At 38.0% G+C, this 15,435-nt stretch overlaps 1 protein-coding gene across 3 annotated transcripts in view; it reads right to left on the minus strand.

Moving 5' to 3' along the window:
* Positions 1-15,435, minus strand: part of LOC135110854 (tRNA endonuclease ANKZF1-like) — a 169,324-nt gene that overhangs the window by 59,232 nt on the left and 94,657 nt on the right. For all 3 annotated transcript variants that reach the window (XM_064023462.1, XM_064023461.1, XM_064023460.1), the window contains 2 exons: positions 13,243-13,343; positions 10,358-10,472 (listed from right to left, as the gene is read on the minus strand). In XM_064023462.1, the coding sequence (XP_063879532.1) occupies positions 10,358-10,472; positions 13,243-13,343 (216 nt within the window). The remainder of the gene's footprint in view (positions 1-10,357; positions 10,473-13,242; positions 13,344-15,435) is intronic.

The following is a 15,435-nucleotide window of genomic DNA, read 5'->3' on the forward strand; positions in this document are numbered from 1 at the left end:
ATGGGTTGACTTGCTCAACTCTGGAACCAACTTAGTGACTGCTCTTTGTACTCTTTCAAATTTTACAGCATTCCTCTTTGTATGAGGAGATCACACCACTGCTGCATATTACAATTTTGTTCTTATCATGGAAATCAACAATTTTTTATAATTCTTTCATCCAAATATGAGAATGCCATTTTTACTCTTTTTAACAAATTCATCATCTCTCCAGTAATTTTATTAATGTATCTGTCCAGAGCCAAATTTTCAGTAACTCTTACTCCCAAATCCATTTCTTCTTTTGATTTCTTTAACTTCACACCATCCATCTCATAATGATATTGTATTCTCTTCTTACTCTTAACAAACTCCATTACTTTACATTTACTTAAATTGAATTCCATTTGCCAAGATTTACTCCATCTATTTATCTTATTTAAATCATCTTACAGTACCATACAGTCATTTACATTTTCTACCCTTCTCATCAGCTTAGCATCATCTGGAAATAAGTTCATATAACTATCTATTTCTTCATTTATGTCATTCATATATATTACAAACATTATCAGTCCCAACACTGACTCCTGTGGGACACCACTAGTTACTTTTATCCAAGATGAATTTTGGTCTTGTATTATAGTCCTCATCTCTCTATCATCCAGATAATCCTCCACCAACTCCAGCAGTCTTCCTCCAATTCTTCCATAATTTTTTATCTTCCATAGCAATCTTCAGTGTGGTACTTTGTCAAATGCTTTCTTCAAGTCTAAGTAGACACCATCCAGCCATCCACCTCTCTCCTGCACAACATCAACTACCCTTGAATAAAAGGACAATAAGTTCATGTAGCATGATCTTCCCCTCCTAAATCCAAATTGACAATTTACCAAAACTTTATCTCTTTCCAAATGTTCTATCCATCTTTCCTTTATTGTTCTTTCACATAGTTTTCCTACAACACTAGTCAAGGACACTGGTCTATAATTTAGTGGGTTTTTCCATATTTCCTCCTTTGAATATTGGTGTAATATTTGCTCTCTTCCAATATTTTCATACTCTTCCCTGTGATAGTGATGTCACCACTAGACTGAATTTTATCAGCCAGTTGTTCTCTACATTCTTTCAATATCCAGTTTGATACTCCATCTGGACCAGTTGCTTTATTTATATCAAGTTCTTCTATCATCTTAAGTATTTCCTTATAACTGACTGGGACTGTACTTGGTATATTCCTCACCAACTTATCCCTTCCAGCATCAAACTCCCCTTCCACAGTAAATACCAATCTGAAACTATTGTTCATGACTTCCACCATGTCCTGTGCATCCTCAGAGATTTTTCCTTCAACTTTCAATCTTGATACACCTTCCTTCTTCTTCATCTTCCCAATAATATGTCTAAAGAACAGTTTGGGTTCATTTATACACTTATCTATTATGTTTCTTTCATAGTTTCCTCTCTCCATTCTTTTTACCACAATGTACTTATTTCTAGCATCAATATATTCCTGCTATCTGGTCTCAGTTTTCTTCTTCTTCCATCTATTCCAAGCATTTGACTTACAATTTCTAGCTTCCTTGCATTTTGTACTGAACCATTCTTTACCCTTTCTGCATCTTGCTCCTCCACAGCAGAATTACATATCCTTATAAATTCATCACATATTTTCCGAACGTCTTCTCCATCTTCAAAGTCTTTCCAGTTCATGGCAACAAAGTACTTTCTTGATTTTTAAAAGTCAACTTTACTATATTTAAATCTTTTCACCTTATAATTTTCATCATTGATTACATTTTAATTTTTCAAATTAAATTCCAACAACATATAATCACTTTTACCTAGAGGGCTATCATAGTGTATAGTTTCAATAATTTCCATGTCTTTAGTAAACACTAAATCAAGTCTTGATGGTTTTATCTCTTCCACTAAATCTAGTGTCACAATCAACCCACTGAGTCATCAAGTTTTCCACCACCCAGTTTAATAGTCTATTACTCCATAAGTTCTTGCTTCCAGTAGTTGTCAATGTCTCCCAATTTATCTCCTTACAATTAAAATCATCAACAATAACTATATCACTACTTTCCATTACTATCTTTTCAAGACCTTTTAACAAATCTACCAACATCTCTTCGTGCTCTTCTTTTAGCCAAGCTTTGGTCATAGGTGGCACATACACTCCTACATAATTGATTACCCTTAATGTGTGTGTGTGTATGTGTGTGTGTGCACCAGCCAGCTGTTCGGATGCGGGTGCTAGAGCTGCTGAAGATACAAGCTACTGGATCTGGACAAAACGAGGCCTAGTAATGTATATGCAGGGGTGAGAGGGGGTTACAGAGTGTCATGTCTTCAAATTTAATACCTAAAGGAGTATTTTGAGGTTAAAAGAAATGGAAGGAAAGGAAGACCTAGGTGGTGCAACCGGTCGTGATGCGTTTGTAAACAAACCAAGTGAGGAGGTGAGACAGAGGGTGCGTTTTATTGAAACCCCTGTGGGCTTGTGACAACTAGTGGAGGCAAGTGGAGAGAGGGATTTTTCAGGATTCAGAAAAGAGAAAGGAAATATGAGGAGGATAATTAGTGTAGAGAAAGAAATAAGGTGCATGAGGGAACTGATCTCTGGCATCCTGGAAAAGTAGGACAAACTTATTATGGAAAACAAAGAATTGAGAAAGAAGTATAGTGAATGTGAGAGTGCTCTAAAGATGAACAATGAGATGAAAGAGGCAATGGAGGAACTAAAGAAAGAAAATGAGACTCTCAAGACTAAGTGTAATGAATATGAAGTAACTCTGCAGAGGCTGCAAGAAAAGGTGGAGGATAGTGCAGGAAAAGTGGAAGGGGCAGTATGTGAAACCAAACTGAAGGAACAGAAATGCCTGGAAGAAAGAACATGAGGATGAAAAAGTGAGCTTCACAGTGCTTAAAAACAAATGCAGGAAAAGACCAGACACAGTAATTCAAGTAAAGAAAAGGAGATTTTGGTGAGAGACACAGTGGATAAGAAATGTATGGCCTTTTCCGGACTGCAAGAGAAGAAAAACCCAGTAAAGTCTGTCAGAGAGAGAGAAGAGAAGGAGTTGGTAAGGAAAACTATTACAATGGTCCAAGATGAGGAACAGGGACTGGAACAAGAAATAGAAGAAGCATAAAGAATTTGAAAATATAGGGAAGGAGGTAAAAGACTGTTAAAAGTGAGGATGAGATCCTAAGATGCAGTAGAGGAGATCCTAGCAAGAACCAGGAAGCTGGCTAATAGTTCAGAATATAAGAATAATTGGGTAAAAAGAGATATGAACTTTGAAGAAAGGAAAAAAGAGAGGGATCTGAAAAATTAAGCCAAGGAAAAAACGAGAGGACAGACCAAGAAAAGGAAATTTTATTGGAGCATACTAGATATGAGACTAAGGAAATGGTATATTAGGGGAAGGGAACAAGAAATGAAAGAACCACAGCAGCAGATAGAGAAATATGTGATGGGAGTAGTAGTACATTAAGAGAAATGTATACAAACACAGACAGGTTACTTTTAGGTGTACTGGAAATGAGAGATTACCTAAAGGAAAATAGACCAGATGTGTTGTGCCTAACCAAAACAAAGTTAAAAGAGGAAGTCCACTTAAGCTTTAAGGAAGAGAGATATAATTATTGGGGGAGAAATAGAATAGGAAAAGGAGCAGGAGGAGTAGTGATAATGTTCAAGATGATATGTATGTGGAAGAAGTGCAATATGAAGATGGCATGATGGAGGTTATAGGTATAACAATCAAGACTAGTGGGAGAGAAAGGAGGAGGATCATATTAACGTATGTGCCACTGAAGACTAATACATGGAGGCTGGAGGGACACAAGAAAAGCAAGAGGAAGTGTTGAAGTGCCTAGACAACAAGATAAGGAAGGACAGTACAATACTACTAGTGGGACACTTTAACTGCAAAAATGTAAGCTGGGAGGACATGGAAGTTAATGGAAATGCTAGACCGTGGAGTGAAGAAATGCTACAGTTAACTATGGTGAATACAATGGACCAATGGGTGGAGGAATTTACAAGATACAGAAGGGAGAAGGAACTATTTATGCTAGACCTAGTATTCACAAAAAAAAACTGGAGCCCAGTCCAACCATTAAATACTTAAGCCCAATGGGAAAAAGTAACCATGTGGTGTTAGAAGTGGTACAGCAAGATTGGGAGGTTCTACCATTTAAGGAGGATTATAAAAATGGGAGACTTAATTACACAAAGACAAATTTTATACCATTTAAGGAGGATTATAAAAATGGGAGACTTAATTACATAAAGACAAATTTTACAGAGTTAAGAAAATTCTTTGAGAGTATTGATCAGAAAGGACTTATAAAAGGCAAGACAGTGCAAGAGAAATACAAAACATTTCTGAAAAAGAACAATGAAGGTGTGCAGAAGTATGTACCTGTATATAAAGTAAGGAGGAGCAACCATATTTGGTATAATGCCAGATGTGCAGAACCTAAGAAAAGAAAAGATATAGCTTGCAAAAAACTTAAGAAGCAAAGAAATGAAAATAACAGAGAGCAGTATAAGGAGGCAATTTATGAGTATGTTAGAATAAGAAGAGAGGAGGAGAAACAATTTGAAAAGGATGTGGTAAAGAAGTGTGAAGAAGAGCCTAAGCTTTTTTACAGATATATCAATGGAGAGATGACATTAACATTAGTAACAACATAGTAAAGGGAGAAAAGATATATCAAACAGCAAAAGAGATGAGTGAAATTATGAATGAGAGTTTCAGGTCTGTGTTCAAAGTGGAAGCGGGTTTTACAGAACCAAATGAGGAAGTGAGGCAGGGGGGGTTTACAGGAAGTCTTGGTGCAAAAAACATGAAACTGGCAAATTGTAAGAAAAGTTGGATGTCAAGAAAGCAATGGGACCTGATGAAGTGTCAGGTTGGACATTAAATGAATGTAGAGAACAAGTGGTGGAGCCAATTTGGAATGTGATTAACAGCTCACTGATAGAGGGAAGAGTACCAAGAGAGTGCAAGAGAGCAAATATAGTGCCAATACACAAAGGAGGAAAGAGGACTGAGCCACTAAATTATAGACCAGTGTCGCTAACTAGTGTTGTGGGCAATATCTGTGAAATAGTGATCAAGGAAAAGTGGGTGAAATATTTGGAAGAGAACAAAGTTATTTATTCTTTTTTATGTAGGAAGGACACTGGCCAAGGGCAACAAAAATCTAATAAAAAAAAATGCCCACTAAAATGCCAGTCCCATAAAAGGGTCAAAGCAGTGGTCAAAAATTGGTGGATAAGTGTCTTGAAACCTCCCTCTTGAAGGAATTCAAGTCATAGGAAGGTGGAAATACAGAAGCAGGCAGGGAGTTCCAGAGTTTACCAGAGAAAGGGATGAATGACTGAGAATACTGGTTAACTCTTGCGTTAGAGAGGTGGACAGAATAGGGGTGAGAGAAAGAAGTAAGTCTTGTGCAGCGAGGCCGCGGAAGGAGGGGAGGCATGCAGTTAGCAAGATCAGAAGAGCAGTTAGCATGAAAATAGCGGTAGAAGACAGCTAGATATGCAACATTGCGGCGGTGAGAGAGAGGCTGAAGACAGTCAGTTAGAGGAGAGGAGTTGATGAGATGAAAAGCTTTTGATTCCACCCTGTCTAGAAGAGCAGTATGAGTGGAACCCCCCCAGACATGTGAAGCATACTCCATACATGGACAGATAAGGCCCTTGTACAGAGTTAGCAGCTGGGGGGTGAGAAAAACTGGCAGAGACGTCTCATAACACCTAACTTCATAGAAGCTGTTTTAGCTAGAGATGAGATGTGAAGTTTCCAGTTCAGATTATAAGTAAAGGACAGACCGAGGATGTTCAGTGTAGAAGAGGAGGACAGTTGAGTGTCATTGAAGAAGAGGGGATAGTTGTCTGGAAGGTTGTGTTGAGTTGATAGATGGAGGAATTGAGTTTTTGAGGCATTGAACGATACCAAGTTTGCTCTGCCCCAATCAGAAATTTTAGAAAGATCAGAAGTCAAGCGTTTTGTGACTTCCCTGCGTGATATGTTTACCTCCTGAAGGGTTGGACGTCTATGAAAAGACATGGAAAAGTGCAGGGTGGTATCATCAGCGTAGGAGTGGATAGGACAAGAAGTTTGGTTTAGAAGATCATTAATGAATAATAAGAAGAGAGTGGGTGACAGGACAGAACCCTGAGGAATACCAGTGTTAATAGATTTAGGAGAAGAACAGTGACCGTCTACCACAGCAGCAATAGAACGGTCAGAAAGGAAACTTGAGATGAAGTTACAGAGAGAAGGACAGAAACCGTAGGAGGGTAGTTTGGAAATCAAAGCTTTGTGCCAGACTCTATCAAAAGCTTTTGATATGTCCAAGGCAACAGCAAAAGTTTCACCGAAATCTCTAAAAGAGGATGACCAAGACTCAGTAAGGAAAGCCAGAAGATCACCAGTAGAGCGGCCTTGACGGAACCCATACTGGCGATCAGATAGAAGGTTGTGAAGTGATAGATGTTTAAGAATCTTCCTGTTGAGGATAGATTCAAAAATTTAGATAGGCAGGAAATTAAAGCAATAAGACGGTAGTTTGAGTGATTGGAACGGTCACCCTTTTTAGGAACAGGTTGAATGTAGGCAAACTTCCAGCAAGAAGGAAAGGTCAATTTGGTTTCAGAAAAGGAAGGTCATGTGTGACAAATTTACTAAGTTTCTATACAAGAATAATAGATGAAGTACAAAACAGAGATGGGTGGGTACATGCAGTGTACTTGGACATCAAAAAAACTTTTGATAAAGTTCCAAATAAAAGACTAATGCGGAAGTTGGAACATATATGAGAACTGAGAGGGACAATGCTAAAGTGGATGAGAGACTACTTAAAGGATAGAGAAATGAGAACTGTGATCAGGAACACCTGTTCAAGTTGGAGTAATGTAACAAGCAGAGTACCACAGGGGTCAGTGTTAGCACCCACTATGTTCCAAATATACATCAATGATATGCAAGAGGGTCTGACCAGTTATATTAATCTGTTTGCTGATGATGCAAAATTGTTAAGAGTAATAAAGAGCCACGTTGATTGTATGGCGTTGCAAAGAGATATTGACAAGATTTATGGGTGGAGCAAGAGGTGGAAACTAAAATTCAATGCTAAGAAATGCCATGTGATGGAATTGGGAAAGAGTAAAAGAAGACTTGCATGGGACTATAAAATGGGGGAGGAAGTAATAATAAGGAGCAAGGAGGAAAAAGACCTAGGAGTGGTTTTTCAAGATACGGTGACCCCAGAATGGCATATAAATGAGATATTTGGCTTGATGTACAGGATGTTAACAAATATTAGGGTAGCATTTCATTACATGGATAAGACTATGATGAAAAAAATCAGTCACTATGCTACGTCCTAGACTGGAATATGCAGCAGTGGTGTGGTCTCCGCATATGAAGAAAGACATAAAGAAGTTGGAAAGAATTCAGAGGGCAGCTACAAGGATGGTACCAGAGCTGAAAGACCTAATGTGCAAAGAGAGGTTGAAGGAAATTGGGCTGCCAACTTTGCAAGTTAGAAGAGAAAGAGGAGATCTAATAAGGAGATATAGAATAGTTAACTGCATTGAGAAGATAGACAAGCAGGATCTGGTGCTGCTGGAAGAAGATAAAGCTAGACGGACAAGAGGGCACTCAAAGATCAGGAAGAGTCAGTGTTTGAGGGACATCAAGAAGTATAGTTTTCCACACAGAACTGTGGATATCTGGAATGGTCTAAATGAGGATATTGTTACAGCACCAAACGTGTATAAGTTTAAGGAAATGCTGGTTAAATATAGATATGGAGACAGCATACTATGAGCCCTGCTCAAACACTATATTATATAACTAGGTAAATACAACTAGGTAAAACACACACAGTTGTATATTTGATGGTACTGCACAGCCACAGCACTGCATCACATCAGATGTGAGAACAAAATACACACACTTTTTTGGGATTTTGATGAAACTTTTGCTGTTGCCTTAAACATATCAAAAGCTTTGATTTCCAAACTAATTTCCTATGGTTTCTATCTTTTTCTCTGTAACTTCATCTTAAGTTTTCTCTCTGACCATTCTATTACTACTGTGGCAGACGGCCACTGTTCTCCTAAGTCTATTAACAATGGCGCTCCTCAAGGTTTTGCCCTGTCACCCACTCTCTGACTATTATTCATGAATGACCTTCCAAACCAAACTTCTTGTCCTATCCACTCCTACGCTGATGATACCAACCTGCACTTTTCCACATCTTTTCATAGATGTCCAATCTTTCAGTAAGTAAACAACTCATGCAGGGAAGCCACAGAACACCTGACTTCTGATCTCTCTAAAATTTCTGAATGGGGCAGAGGAAACTTAGTAATGTTCAGTGCCTCAAAAACTCAATTCCTCTATTTATCAACTCGACACAACGTTCCATTTATTTATCCCCTCTTCTTCATTGCCATTCAACTTCTACACTGAACATTTTCGGTCTGTCTTTTACTTATAGTATAAACTGGGAAATTCGCATCTCATCTCCAGCTAAAGCAGCTTCTATGAAGTTAGGCATTCTGTGTTGTCTCTGCCAGTTTTTCTCACTCCCCCACCTCAGCTGCTAACTCTGTACAGGGGCCTTATCTGTCCATGAATTGGAGTTTGCTTCACATGTATGGGGTGGGTTCCACTCACACTATTATTTTAGAGAGGATGAAATCAAAAGCTTTTTGTCTAATCAACTCCTCTCCTCTAACTGACTGTCTTCAGCCTCTCTCTTTTATTGCCACAATGTTACAGCTCTTACTATCTTCTACTGGTATTTTCATGCTAACTGCTCCTCTGATATCACTAACTGTATGCCTCTCAAATACAAGAGTTAACCAGTATTCTTAATCATTCATCCATTTCTCTGGTAAACTCTGGAACTCCCTGCCTGCTTCTGTATTTCTTCCCTCTTATGATGAACTTTTTCAAGAGGGAGATTTCAAGATACTTATCTTGTTTTTTTTATTATTCTATCTGAAATCTCTCCATATACCTTGCTTTCTTGTTTCAATATCCTATGTGAAGCACTTTACACTTACCTGCATTAAAACTCATCACCAAACTTTAATATTATACTGGTAATACCCACATCTATGTCATTTATATAAACAAGGAAGAGAACAGGTCCTGAGACTGATCCCTGTGGCACCCCACTTGGATGCTTTTCTGTTTATCACTACCCTTTGTTTACAGTTATTCAGCCAGAGGGTGGGAGGAGCAATAGAACCTCAAGGACATAATACATAGACTGTCAAGACAGTCGCTCAACAACAACTAAAATAGAATCCAACTATGATGCCTACGTACGCGTCATTTTATATGCCACTGGTGCTTCATGATACCTATGTAGGCATCAGCATATTGAAGGGGTTAAGAATGCTACTAATTTCCTCATCATTGGTGAATCTCCATTTTAGTTGAGAATTGGTCCAATACTAGATGTAATCACTCTCTTCTGCCTAGTAAAGTTATGAAATTCATTTGGATTCATCTTTGGTTTGCAATGTGTAATTTGGTGGACCTTTTGCTCTGTTTGATTAACCTCTTTGTAGGCAGGGAGTTCCAGATACAAAATATGATAAACACTAAAAGATGAGAAAATGGCATTGAAAGAGATGAGAAAAATGATGTGTGAGGATTGTCACCAGAAGGTGACCATGGTGTAATGGTTAGCACATCTACTTGGCAAGTGGAAAGTCCTGGGTTCAATCCCCAACTGGTGTCTGCCTTTTCTGGAGAAACCCCTACTCTAACATGATGCAGTGAATAGTATCCAGTGGAGTGATTCACCTGTGAGGATTGTCACCAGTGGGCAATCGTGGTGTAATGGTTAGCTCGTCTGCCTGGCAAGTGGAAGGTCCTGAGTTCAATCCTTGGGCAGCACCTGCCTTTTCTGGTGAACCCCCTACTCTAACATGGTGCTAAGGCAATAATGCATCACAGAAGCCTAAGCATGCAAAGGAACCAAAGACAATGGGTAAGTTACTTGGAACTAAGTGATATATAGGGGGTGGCACATTACTGATATCTGGGAGCCTGAGTGATTTAAACCAGCTGAGGTTAACTGCTATGAGACTGATTAGGACCTTGCACTGACACATATCAAATACAACAAACTTTCAGATGCAAACAAGAACTATATAATTATGTATATCTTTATCATAGACTCCTTCAGGTGCTCAATATTTATTCCATTTCTTTCTTCAAAATCATTTACTTCATTCTTTAAAGATAAATTGTTACTATACTTTTTTTTTTACAATTTTTCTACCTTACTTCACCTTCCTTACAGTGACTTAGGAGTAACACACCTCTGAAAACAGCAGCAGCAAAATGTCCACCTCCAAGCAGAACAATGGCCCAGTTTTTCTTGTGGGGCGCTGACATGGCACGCTGGATCACATCCCGCTCCCCATTAATTTCAACCTAGTGATGATACATCAATAACTTAATAAATATATGTAAGCATGTATGTGTGTGTGTGTGTGTGTGTGTGTGTGTGTATATATATATATATATATATATATATATATATATATATATATATATATATATATATATATATATATATATATATATATATATATATATATATATATCAATAATTGTTGTTAAACATCTAATTTCTTACAATGAGCATGGTGGAGTGACTGATAAATATATATGTAGGTGATGAGGTTCAGCCTACTCTTAATTGAAACTCACAGTAAACAGTTAAAAAAATCTAAAAAACATAAAAGAGAGAGAAAACTGCAATTTTTGGGTAGAGAGGAAGGCTCCACTTCATCCCTCAAGAAGGGGAAGCATGGGCGTGCTGAGATTGGCCTCAATGAATATAAATGACACGAGTTCAGCTGGGAAAAAGGAAAGGTAATAGAACATGTTAGGAAGGGAAGGACTGATGTAACAAGTGATGTAGCAAAAGGACAGGAGACACACATGAAAGGTTTGGGAATGAATGACTGCATTAATGGAAATGAGTGAGGTGTGAGAGGAAGTAGAAGGGATAAAAGTGGTGAGCAGATCATGACTATGTAACAGAGTAAAAGACTAAGGAAAGATGTGATGGATGACAAGGCAGTGAGAGGGATATTTACTTGCTCAAATCACTATGTTGTGGCAGTTAAGAATGAGAGACTGATGAGAATGTGGTAGAAATGGTAGTGGAGAGAAAATGTGTTCAATAGTGACTAGTGAAAGACTATATAAGAAGGAACACAGAGAGGATTATGATAAGTAAAAGCTTGAAAGGCTAAGATGACAACTGGGAAAAAATCAAGTGTAAAGATGTTTAATGTATTCAAAGTCATAAAGGCTACAGTACCAGCAGAAGTGATAGGATACAAAAAGCTTGGGAAATAGGAGTGAGGAGAAGTGCATGGTGGACAGTTGAAATTGAAAAGGCTGTGAAAGAAGAAGAAGAAGAAGAAGAAGAAGAAGAAGAAGAAGAAGAAGAAGAAGAAGAAGAAGAAGAAGAAGAAGAAGAAGAAGAAGAAGAAGAAGAAGAAGAAGAAGAAAGAAAGAAAGAAAGAAAGAAAGAAAGAAGAAGAAGAAGAAGAAGAAGAAGAAGAAGAAGAAGAAGAAGAAGAAGAAGAAGAAGAAGAAGAAGAAGAAGAAGAAGAAGAAGAAGATGAAGAAGAAGAAGAAGAAGAAGAAAAAAGAAAGAAAGAAAGAAAGAAAGAAAGAAAGAAAGAAAGAAGAAGAAGAAGAAGAAGAAGAAGAAGAAGAAGAAGAAGAAGAAGAAGAAGAAGAAGAAGAAGAAGAAGAAGAAGAAGAAGAAGAAGAAGAAGAAGAAGAAGAAGAAGAAGAAGAAGAAGAAGAAGAAGAAGAAGAAGAAGAAGAAGAAGAAGAAGAAGAAGAAGAAGAAGAAGAAGAAGAAGAAGAAGAAGAAGAAGAAGAAGAAGAAAGAAAAATGTACCATAGATATGAAATGAGAAGAAAAGAGTATAAGCTTGAAATAAGAATGTGAAGGAGCTGACAAGAGAAAGCAGAAGTAGGTGAAAATTTGGTAGGAAGATTCATGAAAAGTTCAATGAGAATAAAAAGTTATATTAGAAGTAAGTTAATGAGCACCTGTGTAAGCAGTGTAAACTGTGGAGTGGTTGAATGGTTGCAAGGAACACATTGACATGGCAGGGTCATGTTGAGAGGATGAAGAGTAATAAGTTTGCCAGGAAAGTGTAGACTAGTAAACCTGAAAGTGCTAATTGGAAAAGAAGGCTGCTTGGAATGAAGGGCAGGGGAGTACATGTGTGAAAGAGATGCTGGTTAAGACCATGCAGTTAATGTTTTGGATAAGGAGCAGTCACTGCCTTGGGAAATGTTCTCACAGGGAGTGAGGTATCAGATAGATAGATAGATAGATAGATAGATAGATAGATAGATAGATAGATAGATAAATAAACAGATAGATAGATAGATAGAGATAGATAGATAGATAGATAGATAGATAGATAGATAGATAGATACAGACAGACAGACAGAGACAGAGACAGACAGACAGACAGACAGATAGATAGATGGATAGATAGATAGAAAGATAGATAGACAGACAGACTGACAGAACAGGTGTAATCAAGAACCATGAAACATTCTGACAAGGCACTGAAATATTCATGAAATTGTTGCCATAGAAAATTATGTCTATGGTGATTTTAAAGCTAAAAACTTTAATTGAGCACATCATATATGGAGTTACTTTGTTTACTTTTAGTAATTTTGTTTATTTGTTCACAACAATCAGCAGTGATCAGGTTATTCAAAATGTCATAGAAATATACTCATGCATTCACAAGACTGCTAGCTGTCATTAAGATAATGTTTCTGATTATTTGACAATAATTGGTGATCAAGTAAGCCAACACATTCTGATGACACAATCAAGTCAACCCACATGCCATGTTTCAGCCACAAACTATGCCAAAAATCACCTTAGCATTCCACATGCACTGCCATGGAGACTGGGCACCCTAACATACACAATAATCCATCACAGGAAAAAAATAGAACCAGGAAAGAAAGTAAATCTAAAACAATTTTAAAAATAAGGATATGACAAATACATTTTTCTATTCAGAATGCAAAGGGAATGCAATAAATGAAGGCGTTCTGTTTAGCTACTTGCTAGTGAATGTGACTAGAACAGGATTAAACTATTAGGAAATAGTCAAAGTAGACATATATATTGTTTACTTACTGATTTGTTATATAAGACATTTCTGTAAAGGGAAACAACATAGCCATCAGCATTCAGGAAGAATATTTGTGCTTGCTTCTGGAGAACAGGAGCATTCACATCTGAAATGACACAAGGACAAACTCAATACAATAATATATATATATATATATATATATATATATATATATTATTTTTATTTTTTTTTATGTAGGAGAGACACTGGCCAAGGGCAACAAAAATCCAATAAAAAAAATGCCCACGGAAATGCCAGTCCCATAAAGGGCCCAAAGCAGTAGTCAAAAATTGAAGGGTAAGTGTCTTGAAACCTCCCTCTTCAAGGAATTCAAGTCATAGGAAGGTAGAAATATAGAAACAGGCAGGGAGTTCCAGAGTTTACCAGAGAAAGGGATGAAAGATTGAGAATACTGGTTAACTCTTGCATTAGAGAGGTGGACAGAATAGGGATGAGAGAAAGAAGAAAGTCTTGTACAGCAAGGCCACAAGAGGGGGGGGGAAGCATGCAATTAGCAAGATCAGAAGAGCAGTTAGCATGAAAATAGCGGTAGAAGACAGCTAGAGATGCAACATTGCGGTGATGAGAGAGAGGCTGAAGACAGTCAGTTTGAGGAGAGGACTTGATGAGACGAAAAGCTTTTGATTCCACCCTGTCTAGAAGAGCAGTATGAGTGGAACCCCCCCCCCCAAACATGTGAAGCATACTCCATACATGGACGGATAAGGCCCTTGTACAGAGTTAGCATCCAGGGGGTGTGAGAAAAACTGGCGGAGATGTCTCAGAACGCCTAACTTCATAGAAGCTGTTTTAGCTAGAGATGAGATGCGAAGTTTCCAGTTCAGATTATAAGTAAAGGACAGACCGAGGATGTTCACTGTAGAAGAGGGGGGACAGTTGAGTGGCATTGAAGAAGAGGGAATAGTTGTCTGGAAGGTTGTGTCGAGTTGATAGATGGAAGAATTGAGTTTTTGAGACATTGAACAATACCAAGTTTGCTCTGCCCCAATCAGAAATTTTAGAAAGATCAGAAGTCAAGCATTCTGTGGCCTCCCTGCATGAAATGTTTACTTCCTGAAGGGTTGGACGTCTATGAAAAGACATGGAAAAGTGCAGGGTGGTATCATCAGTGTAGGAGTGGATAGGACAAGAAGTTTGGTTTAGAAGATCATTAATGAATAACAAGAGAGTGGGTGACAGGACAGAACCCTGAGGAACACCACTGTTAATAGATTTAGGAGAAGAACAGTGACCATCTACCACAGCAGCAATAGAACGTTCAGATAGGAAACTTGAGGTGGAGTTACAGAGAGAAGGATAAAATCTGTAGGAGGGTAGTTTGGAAATTAAAGCTTTGTGCCAGACTCTATCAAAAGCTTTTGATATGCTCAAGGCAACAGCAAAAGTTTCACCAAAATCTCTAAAAGAGGATGACCAAGACTCAGTAAGGAAAGCCAGAAGATCACCAGTAGAGCGGCCTTGACGGAACCCATACTGGCGATCAGATAGAAGGTTGTGAAGTGATAGATGTTTAAGAATCTTCCTGTTGAGGATAGATTAAAAAACTTTAGATAGGCAGGAAATTAAAGTAATAGGACAGTAGTTTGAGAGATTAGAATGCTCACCCTTTTTAGGAACAGGCTGAATGTAGGCAAACTTCCAGTAAGAAGGAAAGGAAGATGTTGACAGACAGAGCTGAAAGAGTTTGACAAGGCAAGGTGCAAGCACGGAGGCACAGTTTCGGAAAACAATAGGAGGGACCCCTTCAGGTCCATAAGCCTTCCAAGGATTTAGGCCAGTGAGGGCATCATTGTGAAGAGTATTAATAGGTAGCATGAAGTAGTCAGAGGGTGGAGGAGAGGAAGGAACAAGCCCAGAATCGTCCATGGTAGAGTTTTTAGCAAAGGTTTGAGTGAAGAGTTCAGCTTTAGAAATAGATGTGATAACAGTGGTGCCATCTGGTTGAAATAAAGGAGGGAAAGAAGAAGACGCAAAGTTATTGGAAATATTTTTGGCTAGATGCCAGAAGTCATGGGGGGGATTAGATCTTGAAAGGTTTTGACACTTTCTGTTAATGAAGGAGTTTTTGGCTAGTTGGAGAACAGACTTGGCATGGTTCTGGGCAGAAATATATATATATATATATATATATATATATATATATATATATATATATATATATATATATATATATATAT

Source organism: Scylla paramamosain, chromosome 21 (genome assembly GCF_035594125.1).
Source record: "Scylla paramamosain isolate STU-SP2022 chromosome 21, ASM3559412v1, whole genome shotgun sequence".
Classification (NCBI taxonomy): Eukaryota; Metazoa; Arthropoda; class Malacostraca; order Decapoda; family Portunidae; genus Scylla; species Scylla paramamosain.